We start from the raw sequence: 27,898 nt of genomic DNA, 5'->3' as shown, positions 1-27,898 counted from the left end.
CACTCTGTATACCAGGCTGGCCTCGAACTCAGAAATCCGCCTGCCTCTGCCTCCCAAGTGCTGGGATTAAAGGCGTGCGCCACCACGCCCGGCGGGGGTTGTCTTAATAGGTGACACTTAGCTCTGTGCTACCTAAATTGAGGTGCTGTTAAGTGAAGAGATGTATGGACATGGGAGGTTTTATAGCACTGTTTAAAGAGCATTGGATGTTGAAATGATAACTCTGGCATTACCGAGTTAAGCAATCTCTCTCTCTCTCTCTCTCTCTGTTGTTAGATAATTTAAACCAGTGTAAGACTTGCATTATCTTTCTGTTATCTCATGCTACTTTAGATTATGACTAACTTCAGTGTTCAGTGTCCTTGCCTAATGCCTGATTCGTAATGGTGACTGAAGAGATGTTTATCAATTATTATCTATCATTTGCTCATCTGTTACCAATAACTGTGCTTACATAAATGATCTTCGCATGAGTTCTAATTACTTTTTTTTTTTTTGGAATAAAGGAGAAGCAAGTAGAAGCAAGTAAGCTGGTTATAAAAATTAAAATGCTTTGCTTTTGTGACTTACATAATTCATGAGAAATTGCTTCTATTATGTTCATAGGTTTTTTTTAAGTCTTTTAAGTTTTAGATGTGCTACTTGATGTTGAGATTTTTTTATATAATTCTAAAATATATTTGCAAATGTGAGAGGAAAGTGTAATGATTTTTAATTCAGACTATGCAGAATAATAGATTCTATACTCTTCACTGAAAGTTCTCTCATCAAACGCAGTTCTTCATTTGTTTAATGATAACCCACAGTCCACTGGGTGTAGTAGATTTGCTTGATATGTACCAGGCAGGAGACTGAGACCCAGTATTAAGGCACCTGTCTGGATTAGTAATGAAGCCCAGGAACCCAGCCAGTTTTCAAAGAATAATCATCTGAGTCAGAACCTGAACCTAGGCTTTCAGGCTGCGTAAGTCAATGTTCGGTTGACTGTAGTATCAAACCCACAGACTTGTCCCAATAGGAGCCATGTAGTACAGCGCTAGAGTTTTAGTTTGGATGTTCTTGAGATTTAGAACAACCATGAAAACAGCCTCAGTGTAATACTGTTAACTGCATGCTGTAGTGCAAGTGTGCCTGCTTTCCCACATATAGTCTTCATCTCTTTCGTTTGGTGTGTACGTGTGTGTGTGTGTGTGTGTGTGTGTTTAGGATTTGCTCTTTTTTTTCTCACCTTCCTCAGTCTGTAAGAGTTGCCATCTTTGAGGTTCCTCTGAATAACATTGCTTAGGGCTTTTGAGGTTGAGGTTGTGCTTGCTTGCAGAATATCCCTCAATTTGCTTTTTAGTTCCTTATAATTTGAGTAAAGGCCGTACATCTTGGGGAAGAATACTGCAGAGATGGTATGTCCTTCTTCTTAGGCAAGTGGCCCTACGGTGCACATAATCACAGCATGTCATATCAAGGAGTGGGTAGTGCCAGTATGTTTTATTGCTGGGAAGGTTAACCTTGACCACTTGGTTAAGGTGTTGTCTTCCATGTTTCTCAGGATAGTGTTTAAGTTTGCTAGATTGGAATTGGAATCCTAGAAGTCTTAGCATCTTCCCATGTCCATGTTGTTGATGATGTATTTGTTAGAGCATCTTAAGAGAGGAAATCTGGGCAAGTATTTGAGGCATAGCTGCTGAGGTTATTTTTCTTGTTGCTGTTGTCAAACCCAGCAGAAGCAAATTATGACTAGAGGGATTTCTCTGGGCCCAAGATTTAGGAGAACACCATTCCAGGGAGGAAGGGAATCAGAGTTGGTGGTGGAGGGAGTGTGCAGCCAGGACTCCCACATCTGAGGGGTCAGGAAGCTGTAAACAGACAATGCTGACATTCAGCTGCCTTTCCCTTCTCCCCTTTTCTTTAGAAGGCCTAGTTCCATTCACATTCAGGGCTGTTAAATCTGCTTGGGGCACCTTCACAAACACACTCAGTGGTGTGTCTCCTAGGTGATTCCAGATCCCGTCAGGTTGACAATGAAGAATTATCATCACAATGGCAGCAAGCTGTCACTCAGCCAAGGAGTGACCCTGATTGGTACACATTCTATATTAATAAATCGTCTTCTGTTGATAGCTTATGTTTTTCAGGAGATAGCTTTGCCTTCCCCGCCCCTATTTTCTTTAAAAAGAGCTTTCTATTTCTCTCCAAGGTTAATTCTTAAGCCTGTTCCCTGCACTCCATCTCCTTACTTTAGTTGTTTTACAGGTAGACATGTCTTACTTACCTAAATCAGTAGATCTTCTATATACCACAGACGCTGCTTGTGGGATAAGCTGTGTCACTTTTGCTGTGAAATTCAGAAGTTGTTTTTCTTTTTAGCCTTCTGAGCTTCTTTTGCATCCTTTTCTAAAGAATAGGTTTTCAGGCCTTTCTTGCCTAACCAAAACAAACTCATCTTATTAGCGTCCCATGGTTGCTATAGCACATCTGTAAGTGGAGTAGCTTGAAACAACACAACTTTATTACCATTAGGTTCTAAGATCAGAAGTTAAAAATGGTCTGTTAGGCTGTATACCTTTGGGAAGCTCTAGGGGATGAATCCACTTTCTATTGCCCTTTCAACCTCAAGAGACTATCTGAATTCTTTGGTTCATAGTCCTGTTCTTCTTCCTTCAAAGCTCATAGCAGAAACCAGTTACAACACTATGCTATAATGGCCTTATATGGGCCCTGTGAGCTCATCAGATCTGCTTGTACAGTCAAAGCCTTGCTCCCCATCATTAATCATGTCCAAAATTACCTCCGTGTAAAGTAACGTGTGCACATAGAGGCTTGGCTGAGGATGTCCTTGGAAGGACAGTGTTCTCTGCCATCCTCTATAACCTTCTACCCTTGCAGCCACTAGTATCAACTCTTTTCCTTTACCCTGGAATTCTCAGTTCAGAGTTCATCCTGTCCACACATCTTTTTCTTTCATGGATTCCATAACTCTGAATAACAGACTTCTGCCCTGTCCCTTTAAAGAGTTCTTATACCAGTTACTTCCTGATTACTAAATGTGATGGATTCTTTTTGACTTTTGCCTGAAATGGGCTCTTACCATCTTTTGAAGTGTGAACATCTTTTCAATTTTTCAGAATTTTCTTCTTTTCCTATTGCCTGCTTCTTCTACCTTACTTTGCCATCTTTGCTTTCCTTGTCTGTCTTCTAAAGTTTCTCCAACGTTCTCTTCTCTTTTCCATGACATGCCCTCACTCTGTGTGCAATCAGATGTTGTGTTAGGCTTTCAGCTACACACGGACCATGTTCCTGGTCTACAGGGACCTCTGCAGAACTCTCAGTCTCAACACATCCATGATTAGGCCTGTGCCGTCTTGTTTCCCAGTCACAAGTTCCTGTTGATTCACCTGTATCTCATGTTAGCCAATTTATTTTGTCTTCTTACCCAAATCAGAAGTGAAGAGTAATTCTAAGTTATACTAAATAATACTAAGTTATAATTAGTTCTCCTATGCCAGTGGGTCCTAGAAGGCTCTATATTCAATAGAATATTTCTCATGTATTAATAAGGGATACTTCCAGAGACCCCTAGTGATGTCTGAAATGGAGTAATACCAAAATATAAACTCTACATATACAATACTACACATACAGACATGAACACACTCACACCAAGGGTAAGGTTTAACTTCTAGCTTTGGAAGCCGGGCATGGTGGCGCACACCTTTAATCCCAGCACTCGGGAGGCAGAGGCAGGCGGATTTCTGAGTTCGAGGCCAGCCTGGTCTACAAAGTGAGTTCCAGGACAGCCAGGGCTACACAGAGAAACCCTGTCTCGAAAAACCAAAAAAAAAAAAACAACAAAAAAAAAAAAAAACCAAACTTCTAGATTTGGTATAGTAAGACCTTAACAATTATAACTAATAATAAAATTGGCCGATTATGGCAATGTACTGTAATAATAAGACAGCTCTGGATGCCCTTCGACTTTGGAGCTTCTATTAAGTAAGATGAGAGTCGTTTGAAAAAAGCAGCTAGCTGACAAGGTTACTGGATAGCTGATAAGTGGGAAGCATATGGAGCATGGATATTCTGAATAAACATGTGACGTGGTTCTGTGGTTCACACCTAGGCATGGCAGAGGGGGTGATGCCATCATTGTACTAGTAGGACACACAGTAGAAAAGTTAGGACTCCACTGTAGAACTTTTTAGTAATTTTTGCGCACAGTTAATCACATGCTGTGGTTTGGCTTAATGCCCCACAATGGTCTACATGCTAAAGGCTTCATCCCTACTGTGGTGGCATCAGGAGAGAGTTGAATTTTAGAGATGAAGCCTAGTGGAAGAAGGGGGTTAGGTCACCAGGGATGTGACTTCAGAGGGCATTGTGGAACCCAAGCCCTTCTTTCTCCATTTCTAGCTTAGATGTAAGTGCTTTTACTCTGTGCATGTGCCAACCGTGACAATGTGTGTGCCTTTCAATAATAAGTACTTAGAGGCTGTTTTTACTTCAAGACATTGACTATTTGGGGCCTATTTTAGTTACCCTGTGTGTAACTGAAAATAGGAGAAAAGTATGGTATCTCTGTCTTCATTTTGGATTTGTCAGAATCCACCCTTTATAGCCGCAAACTCCTGCTTGTCAGGTCAGGGAAGAGGCAGGGGAGTTTAGAAGAGAGGCTTGCCATTTTATTAGTATATGAAGATATGTATATATCTTATGATTTTTATGTGTCTACTATCAAGAAGGGCCCAGTTAAAATCATAAAAGTAATAGTAATTTAACAAAATCATCTTGACAACAAAAGTTATAGAAAACAACAAACAGTTGTTGTTTTAAACCTGGGTCAGCTGCTCAAGATTTTCAGCTATCTGCCTTTAGTATCACACATAAGTTTTAATCTCAAAGACATAGTTACTCATCCTGAAGTGTCCTGTGTGTCCTGTTCATATCCCTTCGCCTCTTCCACAGGTCCTTGCTACTTGAAAATAATTTTTCTCCCATCTTGATTTTAGCATCTTCATTTGCCAAAGCTGTATTTCAAATGTTTGAGTAAACTGCTGCTCACTAACTCATCCAGAAAGACGAGCTTCAGGTAGCACACAGGCTGGACACCAGTGTCCAGGAAAGCTGACTGGGCTGTGCTTTGTCATGTATGCTGTCATTGTTTCCAAGGAGGGCATAGATCCCTGCAGTTACTTTTTTTTTTTTTTCCCAAATGAATGTAAAGAAATCTAGACCATTTATAGAAGTTGCTGAGGTCTTAATTTCCTAGTTAATCTTAACATACAGATTAGCAAGGATTATCTAGTGTGCTGCCTGCTAAACCGGAGTGTCTGACATTCTTTTTATCTGTCTACTTCTTGGTTATGCTTAATAAAAATAGTGGGATTTTGTATTTTAAAAAAATACCAGAGACACATATTTGTATTTATGTTCAAATTTTAGAACTTGCTTCATGAAGTTTAAAATATTTTCAGAAATGTAGTTTTTGTGTGTCACATTTTGTCCTTCAAGTATTTGAGTAAACTATTATATCTTTGATACATATAATATTTTTAACATTAGAAATAACTTTTACGTAATCATTTCAGTTTAAGTATTATCTTAAGTTGACATATTTATTTATTCTTTGACAGTTTCATAATACACAATATATTTTAATCATATCCATAACATGAGCTCTAGTTATAGGTGTTTTTGAGGCATTTGCTGTGGGTATTTAGAATCAAGTCTGGCTCCTCTAGAATAGTATGTACTCTTAAGTGATGAACTATCTCTCCAGCCCTTCCCCAGTATTATTTTTGATATATGTTAGATAAAAAGGAACCCTGAAGTAAGATGTCTTCATGTACTCAATTTTGGAGTATATTAGCCACTACACCAACTGAGTAACATCAAATATGAACACTCGCTCATACTACAGAAATCTCCACCTTGAGGCAAATACTTGAGCAACTATATAATCAGATGTTTAGTGTCTCGATTGCTTCCTTTTATTTCCTAATTCCTTAGAATCACTTTAGTTTTAAAATATTTCTGTTTAGTCCTTCAATCCATAAACATGTCAACTTTTTTCATTGATTTTCAGTCAGAGAATATACAATTTATTGATGAAAAAGTTTAAATGAATTAAGTTCAATATAGTTATTTCTTAACTTGCAATCCTATGAGTTAGCTTCTCTTAGTGCTTCTTCAGTTTGGGGGAAATCGGAAAGTAGAGTTGTGAGTTACTCAGCAGTGCTGCCCAGGTGAAGAGGACAAGGTCTAGCTGAGGAGTCCATGAAGAGCTACTTGGGGTGACCATGTGGGACAGAAGGTATCATGGCCATTTGTTTGGGGATGGAAGGAAGAAACTACCAAATGTGAACTTGATTCTGTATTTTTAACCAGGAAATACCCTGGTTAGATTTGTTTTTAAATAAACGTATACTTTTGTTGTTGTTGTTGTTGTTTTGTTTTGTTTTTTTACTTTCTAGTGGGAAGGGTATGGGTTGAGACAGTGCCTCACTATATAGCTTTGGCTGAACTGGACCTTGATATATGGGTGGCTGAAAACTCAAGGGAGCAACTACCTCTGACTTCCTAGTGCCATGATTAAAGCCTAGCCACAGATGTAGGAACTAAGGTGTGTAAAGGGATGGGGAAAAAAATCCAGGCTATATTTGTGAAATGGAGCCTTTGTCCCTGGATACCTAATTTGGTATGCATCTATAAAAGTGAGTAGATAATTAAGATAAATGTGGGTCAGGTTACTCTGTAATACTGAAGTGTCTGTTCTTGTTTTGATAACACTGTGTGATAAATATTCCTTTGAGAACCTCTGCGGGCTTACTTCTTATTAGCCTGGAGTGTCTTGTACCTCCCTTGCTCAAGGCACAGCATGAAGATAAATGATAAAAGAGAAACGCCTTTGAACTTTGGAGACATGGTATTTAATCAAAGCCTTAGTTGTGGCTGAGAAGAATGGAGACCACTCAGGTCTGAGGTACTTAATTCCAGGTAGTGAGTCAAGACACCTCCTTTTCTTCTTTCTTTATGGAGATAATTGCTCACAAGTGCCCTGGGCTGGTCACTGTACAAATCTCCTGCCTCAGTTTCCCTAAGGCTGTGATTTCAGGTGTGTGAAATCTCTCAGTGGTTCACCACCACCATTCCAAGCTTAATGTGTTCTCCTCTTCCTTGTCTTCTAGCCTGTGTCTTGTGCATTTCCTGGGTTGTTTCTTGTGTTGTGATAGATTAAGCTGTCACTTATGTGACTCAAATACCTAGTCAAGATCTCTCCGTTTTACACTTGAGCTATGACAGCAAGCACCTGCCAGAATGAGCATGGGGAATGACTTAACCCTCTTGCAGACTATGGGCCTAGCTGGGGGTTCACTGGCTCTCACTCAGGCCTGTCTTGAGAATAGCTTCAGACTGAGCATCTCTTGTGTGCCATGGTCATGCAGACACTATTTGCTTTTTCTAATTTAATTTTCACCTTATCCACAAGCATGTTCATTGTCCACATTGTGTTTTACTGATGAGATTATGAGCAATAATGTGTCCAAGACCATACAGTTCCAAGACCATACAGTGCAGAAATTGCAGAATTAGGACTTAAATGCAGGACTCTATGACAGATTGGTGTCAGTTGAACTGAGTGCCTTGAACCTTATCTTGTGTGTATTAATAATATAAACATACTATACCTTATAGTACTACAGAGCACTCAGGAAGAAGCGCACGGGCTTGTGCACACACACACACAGCCCTCATAGTGTACAGTGCAGAGTGCATATGTGTATTGGGATCGGTCAGATGACATCTCCAAAGTGGAGTCAAGTCTCTCCATCTTTGTGTGGGTGTCAGGGATTGAACTCAGGTCACCAGACTTATGTAGCAAGCATATTTACCTCTGAGCTATTTTAGGAGCTGGTGGTATTTTTTTTCCTTTTTTTTTTTTTTTTTTCTGAGTAAGAATCTCAGTATAATCCCAGCACTTGGGAGGCAGAGGCAGGCGGATTTCTGAGTTCGAGGCCAGCCTGGTCTACAAAGTGAGTTCCAGGACAGCCAGGGCTATACAGAGAAACCCCTTCTCGCAAAAAAAAAAAAAAAAAAAAAGAATCTCAGTATATAAATCTGGCTGACAGGGAATTATGGTATATGACCAGGCTGGCCATAAACTTACAGAGATCCACCCACCTCTGCTCCCAAGTGGTGTGATTGGGTGTATGCCACTATGTCTGGCATATATATATATATATATACACACACATATATATATATATATATATTATATATTGAAAAATTTATTGCAGTTTTTATTCTGAGATGTATTCATTAATACTGCATTTTGTTTGTTTGTTTGTTTTGTTTTTAACTACAGAAGGCGAGGATGTCTTCTCTTGCTAGGTTTCCAGTCTGTAATCTTTTAACTTCTTCCCTCTACACTCAGCCTTCCCCTTGCCCGGGGCTCTCCACCCTGACCATCTCGCCCAGGCAGAACATGATTTACGGACATTCTTTTACCCTTCTCTCTGGGCTGAATAAGGCCCCTTTGCTCAGACTGTCTCTCCAGCTCATTGTTTCTCTCTCTCTTATTGAGCATTTGATTTTATTATTCAAATTTCCTCTTTTAAGTTATAAGGGATCAAATGACAATTTAAGTTACATTACTTGGAATATATAAATGGCACAATTAACATTAGCATTTGGAGAATTATAAAAGAAGTAGATGAACATTTAAGCTATCATAGTGCCCCAGTATACTAAATATTTATGCTTTAGTCATTGTCACTGGAGAGGCATTTTAGGGTAGAAATCTTGTTTGGGCAGTTTTGTGTCCATAATGCCTAATGTTTTTATTGCTCTTGTCTGAACAAATGACAGAATGATTGATCTTATTGCCTGTGGCAGGTTTTCTAGACTCCATCGACCCACATGAGTACTATATGCTGTCTTCTCCTGTTTGAAGAGCTGTCCGTTTGATTAGTGTGATCACAAGGCTAAAAGATGATCTTTCATTTCTCTCTTGTCATAGAACACCACAGCCAAACTGTCCCCAGTGATAATTTACCATGTTTTTTAAGCTATAGTAACATGTACTTTTTAGTATGCAAAGTAGTATTGCACCTTTATTATTTTGCACAGACTTTGAGTTTTAGATGGCTGTTAACCATTAAACCCATTCTGTAAAATACCAAATGTTGTAGTTCATTCATGCTATGATTTTTATCCACATTAACTCTTTATTCACCATGCCTTCAGTTACCTAAAGTCAGAGAGTTACCTAAAGTCAGTTACCTAAAGTTAGTTACCTAAAGTTACCTTAAGTCAGAGAAGCCTCTTTTCAAGTTATCTTAAATCATAATCTTAAAAATTACACGCATTCTTAAGTAAAAATAGAAAATCATAGAGGATTATTTTGTGCCAGGCTCAGTATTATAGTTTCCAAATGTGTTTTTTAATCTTTTTTGAAAAAGATATATTTATTTATTTATTGTTATATGAGTACACCATTGCTCTCTTCATACACACTAGATGAGCGCATCACATGTCATTACAGATGGTTGTGAGCCACCATGTGGTTACTGGGAATTGAACTCAGGACCTCTGGAAGAGCAGTTGGTGCTCTTAACTGCTAAGCCATCTCTCCAGCCCTCCAAAATGTTTTATTTATTTATATTTTTGAAGGGCATTTTGGATGTTTGTCTTGAATAGACTCATAAGGTAAGAGTAATGTTCACAGGCTTGTGAATGTAGCTCAGTGTATGCNCAGCATACGTAAGTGCCTAAGTTTGATCCCTCACGCCCCTCCCAGTGAATACTGTTCATAGGTGTGATGGTTAGCTTTAACTGTGTACTTGACAGAATCTGGAGATCCTGTCCCTGTGAGATGGACATCTGGTCGTGCTCAGCGAGCAGGGGTGGGTTATCTTGACTGCACTGATTAAAAACAGTTATATTTTATAGATGTGGCCAAGTATCTTTAGAAAGGACTTCCGGTGGACATTATTTATTTTGGCTTATGATTTTCGAGGCTTTCTACACAGTTGCATGGTCCCAAGCATGTGAACAGAAATGGCTGTGAGAGCTTGTGGTGAATTTCAGCTCTTCACATACCCACGGCTCAGGAAGAAAAGAGAACATGTGGCTGGAAGCTTGGCCGAGCAGTTAAGAGCACTTGCTGCACCTACAGAGGAGAGTACTATTCAAGTCCTGCACTCACAGGACAGCTCATAACCTTCTAGAGTTCCAGTTCCTGGGGACCTGACAACCTCTTCTGGCCTCTGAGGGCACCAGTCATGCACATGGTACACATATATGCATTCAGACAAAACCACTCATGGAAAACTAATTAATTAGTTTTCTAATGAATTAATTAGAAAANTATTAAATGCATGCACTCATACACACATACTCAGGAAGTGGCCAGGGATGCTCTGCTNTCAAAGGCCCATCCCCAGAAGCTTGCTTCCTCCAGTGTTTGGGGGAGGTCCTACTTCCCAAAGTTTCCTGGATCATCCCTAAATAATCCCACCAGCTAGAAACTGTGCCTTCAAACCGTGAGCTATGCNAGAGGGCTGTGGGCACTCTTAAGAAGTATAGAAAGAATACCACAGTGTTATTAGGAAGTTCAGCCTCTGTGGTCTTGTTCACAAAGCAGTCTGAGACTCGTAGAGCAGGCTCTGCTGCCAGCTCTCTCCACGGTCCTGCTGCTGTTTCCGTTTTATAATAAGTATCCACATCACTGAAATTATCCCAGGCTCCTGATGTCTTTGCTAGGCTCTAAGGAATAAGAGGGTGAAGATCCTCTCTTTGTTTGTTTTTGTTTTATTTTTCTTGATAGTGAATCCACACCATTTAGAATAAATGACACAAGCAATCAGAAAATGTGGGCTTCTATTCTTGCTCTATATGGGTGATTATTTGGGCTGCAAGAATGTGTGTATACCATGTACATCATAGGTTTCTTAGAAAGTAAACACATTCTTTTCACAGTTGACAATGCTCGCATAATTTTATATGCATAGAAACAACATATGTTACATACAACATCATATCCCTTTCTTCATCATTTGTGGTGGGGCTCTTTGACTTTCCCACTGGCCTCTTCAGTGGCTGCTTGGGGACAGGGTCTGGTGATGTTTCTTTTTATTTTTTGCTGACTCTAGTGTAGTTGTGACTTCTACTTATTTGCCACAGTGGTTTGAAACACTTACAAGACCAAGATTCTTGACTTGTAAGGGAAACCAACATGCAGAATAAGTTCATCTTAGTCATCTAAGAGCCAGGGTCCTTGCTAATGCCCATAAGCCTTATGTAATGTGGCTTTGGATGAGTCCCTGACCTCTTGGCCTTTTTCTGTCCTTTGTCAATGTTACCATGTAGTCTTCTCACACAGTCTATCTATTTACACCAGCTGTGGTGCCCTGTGGGGATGTGTGTGTGTGTGAGGCTAACGATCTCAAGGTCTTGCTTCTATCTTACCTTCTGCAGGAGGCCTGCCATAATCACTCTGTGTGAAACCCCCTAACCTCCATTTTCCACTCTCAGTTCATGCTTACTTCATCTGTTATTCCTTTTTCCCCATAATATGTAACAACTTTCTAACACACAACATGATTCATACCTATTCAATTCATTATACTATTTCCTTTCTTGCCATAAAATATAAACTTAAAAAGACTTTATGTGAGTTTGTGGTTTGTTACGGTGATAGCTGATAGATAGGTTTATTTTAAATACTTCTACATTCATGATTATCAAGTATCAATGGTTATTTGATAATTGATCAGCTTGGCTTTTGGAAGGCTTAGCCTGTGATCTCTTCCTCAAGTGCCTGACACCTTTGCCTCTCTCCTTTTCGTGTGTGTGTGTGTGTGTGTGTGTGTGTGTGTGTGTGTGTGTGTTTGTCTAGGGTGCTTAGGATGCTTTGGTAGGGGGTGAGTATGACTGTGGATTGTGAATACATCTAGAATTTGAGAGAGGGCAAAATCAAGGTCCAGATCGAAGAGAGCCACATATGGAATTTAAAGAATACCCTTTACTGTCATCTTAATTCTGTTTTAAGCATTCTTTAAGATGATTGTCAGTGAGAAATGAGTATGCCTATATTATTAATACAAATGATGCCTGGGTTTCTTTTGGCCTACTTGGAATGCCCCAGCAGGTGGTTGCAGTGTTGTTTTATGTAGGCCTTTGAGTGCCAAATGCACTTGAGCTAGGATGATAGATTCAAAGACTCATAGCTCTAAGTGCTAACAACAAGGGGGTTAGCACTCCAGGCTTCAGAGGCCAATCACTAACAGCCCTAGATGCTGAGATTGAAGGCTATTTCCCTGAGCAAGTGCCTCAGCAGCACTGTGTAATTCCTAGCTTTGAGCAGCAGATGGCAGTAGTAGCTGTGAGCACCCGCTAGCTAAAGGTCCTAGGACTCACCCGCCTCCCAGCCCCGTTGTTGAGATTTCTGACCTTTACAGTGGTGGCTGTTACAGCTTTTGAGCATTGGTAACTTCAGCTCTTAGGGATTGGCAGATTCCTAGAACTCTACTAGAAACTGGGACCCATGGCTCTCATCTATGTCTCTACCTCCTGTCAGCTACCGTCATCCTCTGGTGCCCATCCCTGCTGGCTTGTCTACATGTTGTGAAGTTTAGCCTGCTATACTTTTTACCAAACACTATTGGACAGAGGCTTTTGATTGGGGCCTCCTAGTAGATTCAGAAATCGTGCCAAATAGTGTGATTGTATAGCTGGGAACAGAATGCAGCATGGGTGTGGAGTACAAATGAAAGGTTATATTTGCACTATTCACAGCACAGCCTCCCACACACCTCGTATAAGGAACTGTTATGAGTCCCACACTGCACCAATCACTGGGTTCTTGCTGAGTTACTCAGGAGGTGCTCACATCCACCTCCATGTCTTAGGAAAAATAGTTTTAGGATCATCTAAAGTACCCTGAGGCTTGTCTAGCCTGGAATGCCTTCTAAGGCCAGTGGAGGGTGTCTGGAGCATGTATCTTACGTCATGTATTCACCATGAATACATAAGGAGCTAAAAGTCACAGATAACATGGTCAGCAGCATTAATAATGTTTCGCCCCTGTTTCTGTGCCCTCCAGAGCTCTCGCTTACTTTCTGTTCTATCCTGTGGGCTTAGTATGGCAGCTATGCTGTAGTTCTTTCTTTCTGTGTTCTCCAAGCAGTTCCATTCCTAAATCCACAATGGTGATGTGCTGTTCGACACTTTACATTGTGCAAAGATCACCCTGGCCCAGGGATAAGCTTTACTAGGGGCCTGAATCTCCAGGTTAGTAGGACCAGGATATACCATGTTTATGAAGTTACTAGAAGTTAGTATTGAGTGCTGGCTGTGACTGCCTAGCTGATTCATTGTGCAATCTTTGACCAATTATTTAGGTTTATGGGCACCACTGCTTGTATTTCTTCACCTGCAAAGCTGAACTAGACGTATGTTGGTCTTTTCACTCTGTGGAGAGCAAATGTGTTATACTTTGTAACATTAGAAAGCTTCCTCCTAAATATATTAATAGTTCAGGTAGTAAGCATGTTATTATGTAGTATGTAAGAATTTTATTCAGCATGGCCCTGCATATCTGAATACAGAGATGAGGATTCTTCATGTTTCCTAAGAGAGACAACTTGCAGTAATTCGTGGCCCACTAACTAGATAGCACTAGAGAGACGAGTCCTTTATACTGATAAGCTGCTCCCTTTTCATCCCTTCCTTGGTTTCTTCCTTATCACCTAGACATATATTTTATAACATCTGCTTAGAGGACAAAAGAGAGATGGCAGCTTCATAAACTCTGCTTTTGAAACATTCATTTATTTATCATCATAGTTCCTAGCCACTAGAATGGCAGTTATCAACCTGTGGGTTGCAACCCCTTTGAGGGCGTCAAATGACACTTTCACAGGGATCGCAAATCAGATATCCTGCATATCAGAGATTTACATTATGATTCATATCAGTACCAAAATTACAGTTATGAAGGAACAATGAAAATAATTTTATGGTTGTGGGTCATCACAACATAAGGAACTGTATAGGGTTATAGCATTAGGACGGTTGAGAACCACTGTTGTCTGGTATATAGTATATACTCACTAAATGTTGCTTGAACTGATAAAGCCTTGCACACTAAATGAACAAAGAAAATGATCTAAACTTTTATTATTTTAAGAAAGGTGACACTTGTGATGGTCGGCCTTGATAATGCTGGTAAAACAGCCACAGCAAAGGGAATCCAAGGAGGTAAGTAGAAAATCCTTGCTTTCTGAAGTCTAAATTTTTCCAGGTTATTTGTTTATGTTAAATTTCTTTAATGCATGTTAATTAGTTTGAGATTGTGTTATTAATATGCATATGCTATGGATAGACTCTGGCTTCTTGGTGTCCCCTACTCCTACAGTGCAGATTAGAATAGGTATGGTTTCTTTGAAGTTGTTAAACAGCAGGAGACAGGAAGTAACCCAAGCTAGCCTTGAACTAGCTGTCCTCTACTTTAGCCTCTCAATTGCTAGGATTACACACCTGATCCACCAAAGACTCATTTTTGCCCTGTAGTCTCCTCTTCAATAAACTCTGTTCCCAGCCGTGACCATCCTGAGGAGAATTAATTGAATGTAAATGCACATTCTCTTTCAGGGCCCACTTTTACTTGAGCCTAATATTTTGCTGCCTTCTGTTTTATGTGTCTGCTTCTCCAGGCTGCTGATCCCCTGAGGGCAGTTTCACTCAACTGGGTGTCCCAGTTGTTTAAACCCTGCTTCTTGGGAATAGTAGAGAGTTTCTGAAAGCATCTCTTCCATGGCACCTACTTTTCTACTGATGTTCTGTTCTGCTCTTATCTCTCTGCTCACCCCCCCCCCTTTCCTTGTATTGACTTTTCTAGCTTTTCAAAAATACACATACATCCTCTGTTGCTATCGCTCAGATCCTGACCCCATTGTCTTTCAGCTCTTATGTCATAATAGCTTCTTCCAAAAGTCTCTTCCTTGTCATGACTGTTGCTTTTTTTCACTGGGCTGTTCATCTTCCTGACCATCAAAATGATTGTGTTCATTGGAAATAGGCCTGATTGGTGTAACGATTCTGAAGTCATAGTGCTCAACAAGATTGAAGTTTATTTCTCTCTGCCCGTGCAAGTCATCTAGGTGTGGGCTGGCAGTACGTGATGTGAGGGATTCAGCTCTTTTTCCCGTTCAGTTTGCCATCCTTACTGTTCTTTCTGCTACTTAGCCTCAGATAGCTCTGTACAGCTTGATTTGAACTGGAAGGAAGTGGTAGAAGAGAAGTGGAGGGCAGCTTCTCTCCATTAGGACCATGGACCAGGAGCTGATGCATCACTTTAGTTTACACGCTATTGCCAAGAAGCAGTGATGTTCTGGACTGCACCAATGCTTCTGTATAGTGAGTCAGACATACTAGCCAGAGCCAGTATTATCTGTCTCTTCCCAGTTCTCTTCCTGGGTATCTGACTAGTAGCTAGGATTAGTTTGAAATCAGTCATAGTGGGAGTTTTTACACTATGGAAATGGGCATATACTACATGTTAGAGTTCTCCCTTTACTTCCTGATAAGTTGTTAAATACTTAACAGACCACCACTAATTATTCTTGACGCTCCTCTCATGGTTAGTAGCTGCCACTGAGGTCAGGAACATTCATGTCCCCAAACAAACAAACAAACAAACAAAAAAATTCCTAGGAATTTCTATCCAGTACTATTTCCTAATAGGAAACTGTTATTTGGGTATAAAGTTTCATTTTTCTGTGGTTTACCTCTTGCTTTGTGTGGTGTTAACATATCTTTAGTATATTAGAGTCACATATTATATGTATATGCTTATGTATATGATGTGTATAATAGACCAAGAACTATATAGATCCAAAGAGAAATCTGATCAATAATTGTTTGGCTTTTATCTTTCATATGACTTAACATATAAGAAACACCTAATAAATGTTTGTGCTTTATCTTAGACTTACTGTGTCTTAACATACATGTTACTGTAAGTCTAAAGATTGGGGGCCATGTATATCTAAGTCGATTAAGTTATCTGTAAAAGGTCATGAGTCAGAAATTATAAGAATTGGTAGAATGTCCTGTGTGCCAAGCACTAAGGGTAAGTGTATAGACATGGGTCCACATCTTGGCAAGGCATAGAAGATAGGATATAATGATAGATGGTGAAGTTGGTATATGCAATGACAAGGAATCTCATAGTAAGTCTTCTATGTCTCTCTGGGATTTTTAAAAACCTCTTGTGAGCATTGCTGCTCCTTGGCAGGCATGGCAGTGTGCTCCTATAATTTTCGTTTTCAGATTCATAATTCCTCTTCTCACCCCAAACCCTCCAATTTACTACAGCATACAAGTAATATTTTCCTATAGAAGTGAATTTAAAATCTCTTTGCAGGATGCCCTTCAAAATCTCTATTCCAATTGTAGCTTTAATTTACCTGATTTGAAAAGAATTGCCTTATTCTTTGCAGCTTCTTGCATTTTTGATTTTAAAAATTTCTTTTCTTTTTAAAAATATTCCTGACTTTACTCATTCTTCCATAGAATTTGTAATAGATCCCTTGAGTGGCATGATGTTGAAAGATTAAAACTGATTGGAGAATAGATATCCTTAACATAACCTATTCATTCAACATGTAATTATTAAGTGCCTATTTTATGTTAGTTGCTAAGATTATAGTAATTAAATAAAATAAACAGCTGGGCAGTGATGGAACAACCTATAATCCCAGAACTCAGGAGGCATGTGGATCTTGTACTACCAGCCTGGACCACAGAGCAAGTTCCACGACAGCCAGTGCTACACCGAGAAACTCTGTTTTGAAAAACAATGACAAAAAAAAAAAAAAACAATACAAACAAACAAAAGCCAAATTCTTAACTGAAAATTCTAGTTGGATGTTGATATTATTAACCCTTCTCTCACAGAAGTGTGTTTGGAAGTATAGCAAGTGATCTTTCTATTTTATAATGACTTAACTCTTGTTACGTGATTTCGGTTGTAGAGATAAATTGTTACTATTAAAGCCTAAAGATTCCTTTTCTTTTTCATATCATTTGCAACAGAGCATCCTGAAGATGTAGCTCCCACTGTTGGCTTTTCTAAAATTGATCTGAGACAAGGAAAGTTCCAAGTTACCATCTTTGATTTAGGAGGTGGAAAAAGAATTCGGGGAATTTGGAAGAATTATTATGCTGAATCCTATGGGGTAATATTTGTTGTGGATTCCAGTGATGAAGAGAGAATGGAAGAAACAAAGGAGACAATGTCCGAAGTGCTGCGACACCCGAGGATATCAGGAAAGCCTATACTGGTGTAAGTAACAGTAATGCTGCCGTAAACACGGGCAGGAGCGTTAGCCAAGAGCTCTTTGTCTAAGTGAGCCAACGTTGTGACCTACTAGGATAATAAATACATACAGTTGCTTGTACTTGTATTATTACGTTTCTTTTGGTAAGGATTAAAGAATTGAGACTGTGTGATGAGCAAACTTCTTAATTTGATGTTAAGTGTCTTTCAGCCCTGTTCTGCAGATGGAGCCCTGAGGCACAATAGGCAAGGGCTCTGCCACTGAGCTGCACCATTGGTCTTTTTCAAAACAAGAGTCTTCCAGGTAGCCTAGGTTGACCTTGTACTCTTGATCCTCCTGCCTCGGCATAGGGTGTTGTGTGTTACACTGAACTTCCGCTTTTAATAATTTATGTTTCGTCATTGTCCTTTTGTATTTGCTTTGTTCCCTCTTTAAGATGGGGTCGCACATGGCTCAGGTTGTGCTTGAGATAAGCCAAGGATGACTTTAAGTTCCTGTCACCTCTGCCTTCCAAGGTGTGATTATAGGTGCAAACCACCCATGACCTTGTGTAAGCAAGGCAAGCACTCTCCCAGCTATGTGAGCTACCTCGCCCACTACTGTTCTTTTTCTCTATAGCGTATTTTTTGAAAGTTACTCAAATGGTTCTTTCTCTAATGATACTTTAATTTCTCACTCTGACTTTCCATATTTCCCTATTGTATGTGTGGTCTAGCTTGATTGTCTCAGTCATATGCTTATAGCATTTTGTCCTTAAGCCTGAACATTTCTAGACATAGAGAAGGGACTTTGGTATTCATAGTATTTGTGCACTGTGAACACCAGATGGCGCTGTAATGTGAGACAAAGCAAAGAGAAGTCCCTCAGCTCAGATTGCTCTTCAGTTACTATTCGCTCTCCTTCTTCCAATTCATTAATAAGGTATAAAAAACATCAAGCCGTCATGGATACATTATGAAAAATATAAGAAGAGCTTCTTCACTGTGCTTCTCAATAGCAGATGAAGATTTTTAAAGCAGAACAGTTAAAGCTTTGATTATAACAGTTAACATTTTATTGAGCCATCTAATGATAAAGCTTATGCTTGTAAACTCTTAAATGCTTAATTAAAGAAGTTACCCCACCCATAAAGTTGAGTCTCACTGTTAATGAATCCAAAATAAATTAACAGAAGTGTATGTGAAAGGGGACCTTTGTTGAACCCTAAAGACTAAAGTAGTGTTTGTAAATGTTTAAGCAAAGACTCACTGATTCTAAAGTAAAAATAAAATAATAATCAGTTAGTCATCGATGGGGGGTACATGTATTTTTATCCAAATAGTCATTTATTTGTTTTTCTTCATTTTTTCCATTTTTCTTGTGTTCATCTATATATCTATGCATGTATCAATTGTACAAATATGCTGTGCATTAAGTGGTACAAAACACTATTTGGTTACCTAACAAACTGAATGGGAAGATTCATTACAAAGCTTAATACATTGACATTTTCATCAGGCTAGTTCATAACAATGTCTTAAGACAGATACCGTTTGTGGGTCTCTCTCTCTTAATTTTATTTAATCTTTTTTTTTACACTCCAGAATTTTATCCCTCCTGGTCCACCCTCTGACTGTTCCCCACCCCATATCCCCTCCTTACCCACCCCCTTTCTATGAGGATGTCCCCAACCCCCAACCCCACCAGACCTCTCCACTCTCTGAGGCTTCCAATCTCTTGAGGGTTAGGTGCATCTTCTCTGAATGAACCCAGACCCGGCAGTCCTCTGCTGTATGTGTGTTGGGGGTCTCATATCAGCTGGTGTACGCTGCCTGGTTGGTGGACCTCCTCTCTCTCGTACAGTCTTGAAACTTATTTTCAGAGAGTTAATAAATCACCCAGTCCATCACCTTTTTGGAGTTTGGTTGACTTGTCTAATACATTTTTCCAGAATAACTCTGAAGCTACTGATTAAAAATTCTTTTCAGGATAGTAAGGATTGTACTTGGGTTAGTTCAGTGTAGCTACTGGAGTAGTGAGATGTCTTACTGTAGACTAATGAGTCTTTACTGCAGTAGAAACTCCTGAGTTGCATAACCAGACGTTTCTTAGACACAGATATGATTGCCTTGACTAGCTTTGTCCCAAATCCTCTACTGATGGAAGTTAGAGGGCCTGTTGGCATCAGCTCTGTCTTACAGTGCCACTGCCTTAGCTGCCACCGTCATTTAGTTACTTGCACTCAGAGCCTTCTCCTGCCATGTGCCACACTCTTCTGTCCCTACCACACTCTTCAACACTTAGAAAAAACAAGCACTTGGCTGCGTTGCTAGGCATTAGTATGTTGTCATGGACCTTCTGTGTCACTGTATTTATGCCAGACCTCCAGGATTTTGAGGGTGAGAACTTTAGAATCAAATGGGCCTCAAGAAGGTCCAGTCTCCTCCCCTTCCCCCCTTTCTCTCCTATCACCTCCTTTCCATTCATTTCCCTTCTCACTCTTCCTTTGTTTCCCTGAGACAAGATCTCACCCTGTAGCCCATGCTGACGTTGAACTCCCAGCAATCTTCTAGCACACAATGGGGATTACAGATGTGCAACCATCACAGTCCAGGGAATTAATGATTCTTCCGGAGCCTTTATGGCTCCACGTGCAGATGACGATTTGAATGCTGTGCCAGCCTGTGGGTTCAGATAATGGAAGCATGGCATGCAGAGTGTTCCTAGTGTTCTGTATTCAATCATTTGAATGTTATTGCTGATGATATAGTGTTTCCAAGTGTTACATAAATTCAAACACTTAAGCCAATTTAATGTTATTAGCATGCATAGAAAAGTCCTTAATCGTATTTTTTTTCAATTTGTTATTTTTGTCTTCTGGTTGCAGAGCTAGCAGTTTTCCAATATTATTACATCAACTCTTTCAAAAATTAGCTTTCTCTTTCAGATAGTTTTATTAAGAAAAAAACATACTGCTTTTACTTTGTTGAAGTGTGGAAATACAGTATACAAAATATTCAGCAACTGATTAAATATATTGTGCTCAGGTTGGGGGTATACTAAGTAATATGATGATATAGCCATAAGACATTATTCATCATAGCATGTTATGGCATGAACCCAGGTACCCATCAACACAGAAGCCACAAATCAGAACAGAATCAAGTTATTTGTAAGAAAATAAGTAGGTGGGCTGAAGAGATGGTTCAGCAACCAGGTTAAGAGGACTGACTGCTCTTCCAGGGGTCCTGACTTCAAATCCCACATGGTGCCTCACAACCATCTGTAATGGAATCCGATGCCCTCTTCTGGTGTGTGTGAAGACAGTGTACTTAGATACAATAATAAATAAATCTTTAGACCGGAGTGAGCAACCAACCTCCATTCCCAGCAACCACATGATGGCTTGGCTTATAACCATCAGTACTACAGTCTACTCATATACATAAAATAAATAAATAAATATTTAAAAAAAAGAAAATAAGTAGGTGTCAGCAGGCTAAGTGACTTATCCAGAGACAGAAGGCAAATATATTTTTTTTCTTGAATATAGAATCTAGATTCTTAAGGTGGGAGCCGGGTGTGGGAGGGTGGGCAGTGGGGAAGACGACCTGAGAGTAGTTAAGCAGCCATTAGAGAAAGGTGAGAGAGACACATGAACATAGATATACTCAAGCACAAAACTGCATGTGTGCATGTGTGGAAATGTCCTTGTGGAACCCATCAATATGTATAGGATATTAATATGATGAAAAGAAAGTGTGACAGTGAAATCTGGTGATCTCGCCGGTGGAAGACTGCTTAGGCCTCTTCTTTAATTTACACATCTGTTTCTATAGTGTTTGCTTTATCATAAAGTGGTGTCACATATCCAAGAGCACAACTGCCTTTGTCTTTGACTTTCTCAAGCTCTTTTTCTGATCTGTATGTAATAATTCAGTTTCTCGTGGAATCCAAGTTCACAAAAACCACTGACTTACCTCACCTTAGGTCTTACGCTTGACTATCACCAGGCACCAGTTAGATTGTTCACCAGATTTATGACTGAGTGTTCCCAAGCCCCAGTGATCACCAAGTTTACTCCCCTCTCTGGGTATAAAGACTTAGGGGCATTTTCGTTTCCTGTGATGCACTGTGGCTTCTTTTGAGGTCTTATTTTATACAACTCTTAATTACCAAAATATTGTCAAATACACCAGGTGAATAAAGTAGTTATCACTTAGTTGAATATTCATCTTAAGAGTATAGAAGTGCCCAATAGAAATCAATATTTTCCCAGAGATACAAGATTTTTCACTTTTACCAGATAACCAGCACATTTTAAGTAGATTCCTGCCTTGTGTCACTGGCTTCAGCAGTTTCTGTAATGTTAGTGTGTAAATGTTAGTGTGAGGTGCAAAATGACCATTTAGCAATGATTAAACATATGTGGTTAGACTCATGAAATGAAGACAACCACGTCAAGACTCTGAAATGTGGACACCTTATCCCTAAACTCTGAGAACATTGCTAAAGTAGCATCTTTATTTGGAGCCACAGCATGGGCAACAGCAACAGCACAGGGCCCGGCAGGGGTTTCTTTTTTTGTATTTTACAGCCAGTCCAAATTTCTCTTTGGTGTTGTTAACATAATCTTTTGTGCTATTCACCATCACCTCAATGCTGTTGATGCTCTCTCCCTGTTCCTCTACCAGAAGAGATATCTGAATGAAAAGGTCCCGGAGGTCCTTCACTTGGTTCTCCAAATTCACAAGTTCCTTGTGTCTCTGTTCAATCTCTGAGAGCTGTGCTTTAGTGATACTGGTCTCTGTAAGTAAGCTTTCATTGAAAACTTCCCATTTTCCATGGTGAAGCATGTCATTCACTTCTTCTTCAGAAACTTCTTTTCCGGCCACTTCAAGCTGACGGACAATAAACGTTTTGCATTTGTCTTGCTTTAAAGCTATTGTGTCATTGTATAGAAACATGGTTTGCTGGAAGCGGTGGAACATGGCAGCATACTGAGACTTCAGTATCCTTGTGATCACTGATGACGGACCATTTTCAACCTCTGACCTTTTCACTTCTTTGACTACGTCACCCAATGCCCTGTTTATGTGTTCTGCTTGGATTTTTATCTCCTTTGCAATGGTAGAGTCTCTTTTAAGTAGACTAAACCTTCTCATGGAAGCCACTAGACTTTTCTGTTGCTGTCCAAATCGTTGAACATCATCCACAAAACTGTTAATATTCTCCTGTAGTTTTTGGATCTCATGTAGGTGCCTCTCAGCTACAGGCTCTCTTTCATAAATGACAGCTTGCTGGACGAGCACCCCTTGTTCTTCTTCCACAAACACCTGACTGTCCCGAGAGAGTTCTATTTCCTTGGTTTTCTGTTTTAATTCTTGAAGTCGGTCTTTCATCTTCCTTTTCCCCCTAAGAAACAGAAACAGTGGAATTGAACAAAGGAGTTGCTGTTTTTCCCCATTGGCAGTTGAGGCGAGATAGCTATGTGTCTCTTAGCAAAAGTTGTTCTAGTTTTCTAACAAGTTTTAAAAATTGAGAATAATACCAAGATAAGATGGAGGCTATCCTAGGCTATATGGGAAATTCAAAGCTATCCTGAGCTATAAAGTAAGAACTTGGCAAAAAAAAAAGAAAAGAAAAGAAGGAAAATTGAAAGGAATTTTCTGGACCTATGGCTTCAGCTACATATGTAGCAGAGGATGGCCTTGTAGGGCATCAGTGGGAGGAGAGGCCCTTGGTCCTGTGAAGGCTGTATGCCCCAGTGTTGGGGAATGACAGAGTAGGAAGGCAGGAGTGGGTGAGTGGGTGGGGGAACACCCTCATAGAAGCAGGGGGAGGGAAAGGGGAGGGAGCCTTTTGGAGGGAGGGGGTGAATCAGCAAGCAGGATAACATTTGAAATGTAAATAAAGAAAATATCCAATGAAAGAGTAATTTCCTCATAGAGATTACCAAAATAGGGAAAATAATGTAAGATAATTTAGGAATTAGTTTGAATGGTTGCTCCTGCTGTGCATCTCATGTGTTTGAGAGTAGTAGCTATAAAAAGCCATGGTGAGGGTACAGTTTTCCCTCCCGTAAGTCCATCCATGTCATCACACTGTCTGTAATATTAGAGTTGCTTTGGCTGTACTTTGAGTTTTAGGAGTGACCTTTAACCTCCTAAAATTACCATTGTTAAAGATACCTTTCCTACATAATTTAGTGTAAGTCATGTTTGAAATAGATGCATTTTGGGGGGATTGGGAATATGGTTCAACAGTTGGGAACACATGCTGCACTGGTCCATGCAGGGACCTGGACCAGGTTACGCTTTTCCCAGCAATCATACGGCAGCTCGCAACCATATGTAACTTCACTTCCAGGGAATCGGTGCCCTCTACTTGTCTTTGTGGGGACCGGGTATGTATGCATGTGGTACACATACATACATTTAGACAAAACACACATAAACATCAGAATCTTTAGATATATACTCATTTTCCTAATATACATAGTTCAGTTAAAACCAACATAATGACAGAATAAATTCTATATGGATTTTAAGCAATATATATATATATATATTTATATATATAATATTTATATATAATATATATAATATATATAATTATATATATATAATATTTATATATATATATATTTACATATATATATATATATAAATGAGGTTTTTGAATTAGCATACTTTATATAGGTTTGTTTTCTATTGCATGTATGAAATCTATTGTTGATTTGATTATGCCTACTGGGATGTTTCCAAGGATCTCAAAAATCCTAGGGCAAAATGTGTAGGAAGTCCTATCATGATATATCTTTAGATACTTGAGAACATGTTTATATATTATATTATTGGCAAATGCTGGTAATATTTACATTTTCACCTAGTGCTCCTAATTGTCCATAGCATCAAATCAAATGGATATCTTATTATATATAATGATAGGGTAAAAATAAACACACACATATTTAAATGAATCAAAGCTATTGTTATTTATAAACCACTAAATTATTTTCTTAGTCCTAGAGTTTAGAAAGGCACTTAATGCTTCTATAGTTTGAAAAGACTGAGTGCGTATATAAGCAGCTCTCTGATCTCTAGGTGTTTTCTTAATATTGAGCAGATAAAGCTCTCATAGGCTGTGCTACTGTGAGACTCAATTTTTTATATCATTTTTTAAAAATCAACAATTTGGACCTTTTCACATGCACATATATTCATGATGCTTAGTGTGGTATTATTTTTAGTCTCTGAAATAGAGATTCAGGGATTAAAGTAATACCAAGCATATACTAAATATAAAAATGTATATATATATATATACATACTTAAGAGGAAAGGGTTTGAAATATGAAGTACTTTAGAAAGCATCTTCACATCTACAGAACTGGCCTGGCTTCACAGCAGTGATCTATGACAAAATGTTGTATATCAATATATGCTTTTAATCAGGGATATCAGAATAGTAAGTAACAGTATAATAAGCGAAGAAGCATATTTGTACTACGTAATTTATGTTATTTGTGGCACATAGAGTGTTGGATGCTGTGTGATGAAAACACATAAATTAGGAATTCCCGAAGGCACATAGAGGGTAAGACTAGAGAACCATACAAAGAAGAAAATCGTTGAAATAGATTTAAACCACTGCCCCGTGTAAGAGAAGATCTCTTTACAGTAAGCATATTTATAGTTTTTGTCGTAAGCCACACAATTAACAGAGTCTCTAGTATTATAAATTATAGAAATTAACATATACTTTGTTTACATACAGTTGCAGTAAAACGAAATTCAGTGTGATAGGCATAACAATGTTCTCCATCAAATTTGATTTATTACTATTGTTCTTTCTGTATTTGTGTCTACCTGTCTGCCTGCCTCTCTTTCTCTCTGTCTCTCTCTCTGTCTCTCTGTCTCTCTCTGTCTCTCTCTTTCTATGTGTGTGTGTGTGTGTGTTATATATGACACAGTGTATGTGTAGAGGTCAGAAGACATTGTACAAGATTGACATTCTGTCCCCAAGATTTAGATCTCAAGGAGTGAACTCAGGTCATGAAGTTTGGCAGGTGTCTAATTTACTGTCTGAAACATCTCATCAGCTCCTCCATCAGCTTTAGAATTTAACAATAAGCAGAAAAGTCTTATTAGGACCTAAATATAAAGAAAACAAAAGAAATTCCTCAAGAAGGAAGTGTTTTTGGACAGCAAGGCTCAGCAGAGAGAGACATTTCTAAGCAGGCCAGAGAATCTGTGTTCAACCCTGGAATTCCACAATGAAAGTTTGTCCTTACAATGTGGTTAGACATAGCATCATTCCAAAGGTCTTGAGTGGGAATTATATGGGAGCAGTGTTAATCCCTGGTACATGTCCTGAACAAATTGGGTAAAAACTGAGGAGATGGCTCAGTGAGAGTCCTTGCCATGGAAACATGAAACCCAACTCTGAGTCCACAGCACCCACATAAGAAGTAGGAGTGGCCAAATATGCCTGCATCCAGTGCTGGGGAGGAGGTGAGGACTGGAAGCTCCCTGGAGCTGGTCAGCTGGCCAGCCTAGCCACAAGCCAAGCAATTCTTGTTTAGTGAGAGACCCAGACCCTGTCTCAGTAAGGTGTAGAGTGATGGAAGAAGACACCTGTTACCTTCCTTTGGTCTCTGTAAGTGCAGAGGGGTGTGCACATGCACACATACGTACAGACATATGCCAACTATACACATTAAGATGCAAATAAATATTAGAACATTTCTTTCTCTTTTTAAAAGATTTATTTATTTTATGCATATGAGTACATGCTGTAGCTGCACAGATAGTTGTGAGCCTTCATCTGCTTGTTGGGAATTGAATTTAGGACTTCTGCTCACTCCGGTCAGCCCCGCTTGCTCAGTCCCTGGTTGCTCTGGCTCAAAGATTTATTTATTATTATAAATAAGTACACTGTAGCTGTCTTCAGGTACACCAGAAGAGGGTGTCAGCTCATTACAGGTGGTTGTGAGCCACCATGTGGCTGCTGGGATTTGAACTCAGGACTCTCAGATGAACAGCCAGTGCTCTTACCTGCTGAGCCATCTCACCAGCCCAGAACATTTCTTTCTTTATGTCACTATGTTATTGATGTGAAAATGCAAGCATGAAAAAAAGAATTAGGTTTCTTTATTCTGCTCTATACCAGGACATGAAAATATAAAGTAGAATATTTTCTTTGGAATATTGAACATGCGAGTTAAGGTTTCTTTATATTATTAGGTTATCTTTCTTGGTAATAATTTTTTTCTTTAGGTGGCCATTAACTTCTAGCTATATTCTTGAAGGTGGGAAAGTGTATTTATTGTGTCCTTTGGAGTATTATATTATGTGGGAGTGCTTTAAGTGCCCTATTATGGATTCATCTTAATGTTGTTTGGTTATCATTTAGAGCCCATGGGATTTGTCCACTACTGTCCAGGTAGTAGAAGAACAGACCCAGAGACTGCAGCCATCTCTCTGTGTTAGAAAGCTTGCTCAGTCATGCATGAGACTCTATTTATAGCATCACAAAAGACACATTAACACATGTGTTATGTTTGTGTATAGATAAGTAAGCAGGTAGATAGATGATTGACAGATAGATGATAGATATAATAGATGGGAGACATGTAGGTATGTAGATAGATTAGACTAGATTAGATTAGATAGATCAGAAGAGAGAAAGAGATGTCTCAGTTTTCTGTGATTTTTTTGTAGTTCAAATGAATACCTCATGTCCTGCTGTAATCCTGGGCAAATTAAAATTGATATTTCTATGTTTGTACAGAATATGTTCTGTTTTCTCTAGTACATCTAGGAAATTAAGTTTTATTTCCTGTAATATCTGAACCCTAAGTCTCAGCCTCAAAGATAGACTATTTTCTTCTAATCTAGTGTAGTTGTGTTTAATTTCTGCTTGTGATGTTATGGTCCCTTCTCATTTCTAGAACTGCTACTTTGTGCTATTTTTAAATTGATTTTTGTTTGTTTGCTTGCTTGTTTGAGATCCATTTTCTCTGTTTACCATTGATTTCTGGCACCAACTCTGTAGACCTGGCAGGCCGTGGACTCCAAGATCCAACTGCCTCTGCCCTCCCCCCCACCCCCCAGTTCTGGGATTAAAGGCATGCACCACCAACTGCCCTAAATTGATGGTTTGAAATTGAAGGGTATATCAAATGTTTCTCTATATTTCAGACATAAGGGAAGCAGTTCTAAGATGGCTGTCTCCCTTGATGAGGCATAGGCGATGACCTTGGCAGTGGTAGCACACTCAGCATTCTGTTCCAATCCTTGTGTGTCTGTGTAAAACTCACTTAGTGTAAGTGCTCGGGTGCACTTCCATGCTATCTGTATGCATTTCTGGCGGGTGGTGCTCATAACTCTATGCACTGCAGTGTCCTGTTTCATTTTACATCCACAAATTAGAATTTAAGCATACTTGAATTTAAATGTTGAATGTAATTCATGAAAGTATAAAGTTTGAAACTCATAAGAAATTATATAATTGGTTAGGCTAAGTGAAATTCATGAGATTATTTCATGCAATTTTCTTTTTTCTTTTTTTTTTTTTTT

General features: G+C 39.2%; 2 protein-coding genes across 4 annotated transcripts in view; one reads left to right on the top strand and one right to left on the bottom strand.

Annotated features, from left to right (window-relative positions):
* The window catches only part of Arl13b (ADP ribosylation factor like GTPase 13B), a 53,305-nt gene that overhangs the window by 1,881 nt on the left and 23,526 nt on the right, over positions 1–27,898 (top strand). For 2 of the 3 annotated variants that reach the window (XM_021184841.2, XM_021184840.2), the window contains exons 2-3: positions 14,183–14,253; positions 17,092–17,341. In XM_021184841.2, coding sequence (XP_021040500.1) covers positions 14,183–14,253; positions 17,092–17,341 — 321 coding nt within the window. The remainder of the gene's footprint in view (positions 1–14,182; positions 14,254–17,091; positions 17,342–27,898) is intronic. The other variant, XM_029470726.1, reaches the window with a different exon arrangement.
* Positions 21,818–27,898, bottom strand: part of Stx19 (syntaxin 19) — an 8,716-nt gene continuing 2,635 nt past the window's right edge. Inside the window, exon 2 of the mRNA XM_021184842.2 lies at positions 21,818–22,730. Coding sequence (XP_021040501.1) covers positions 21,839–22,717 — 879 coding nt within the window. The 5' untranslated portion in view covers positions 22,718–22,730 and the 3' untranslated portion in view covers positions 21,818–21,838. The remainder of the gene's footprint in view (positions 22,731–27,898) is intronic.

Source organism: Mus caroli, chromosome 16 (genome assembly GCF_900094665.2).
Source record: "Mus caroli chromosome 16, CAROLI_EIJ_v1.1, whole genome shotgun sequence".
Taxonomy (NCBI): domain Eukaryota; kingdom Metazoa; phylum Chordata; class Mammalia; order Rodentia; family Muridae; genus Mus; species Mus caroli.
The sequence above is the reverse complement of the archived record's forward strand: the minus strand, read 5'-3'. Positions and strand labels throughout refer to the sequence as shown.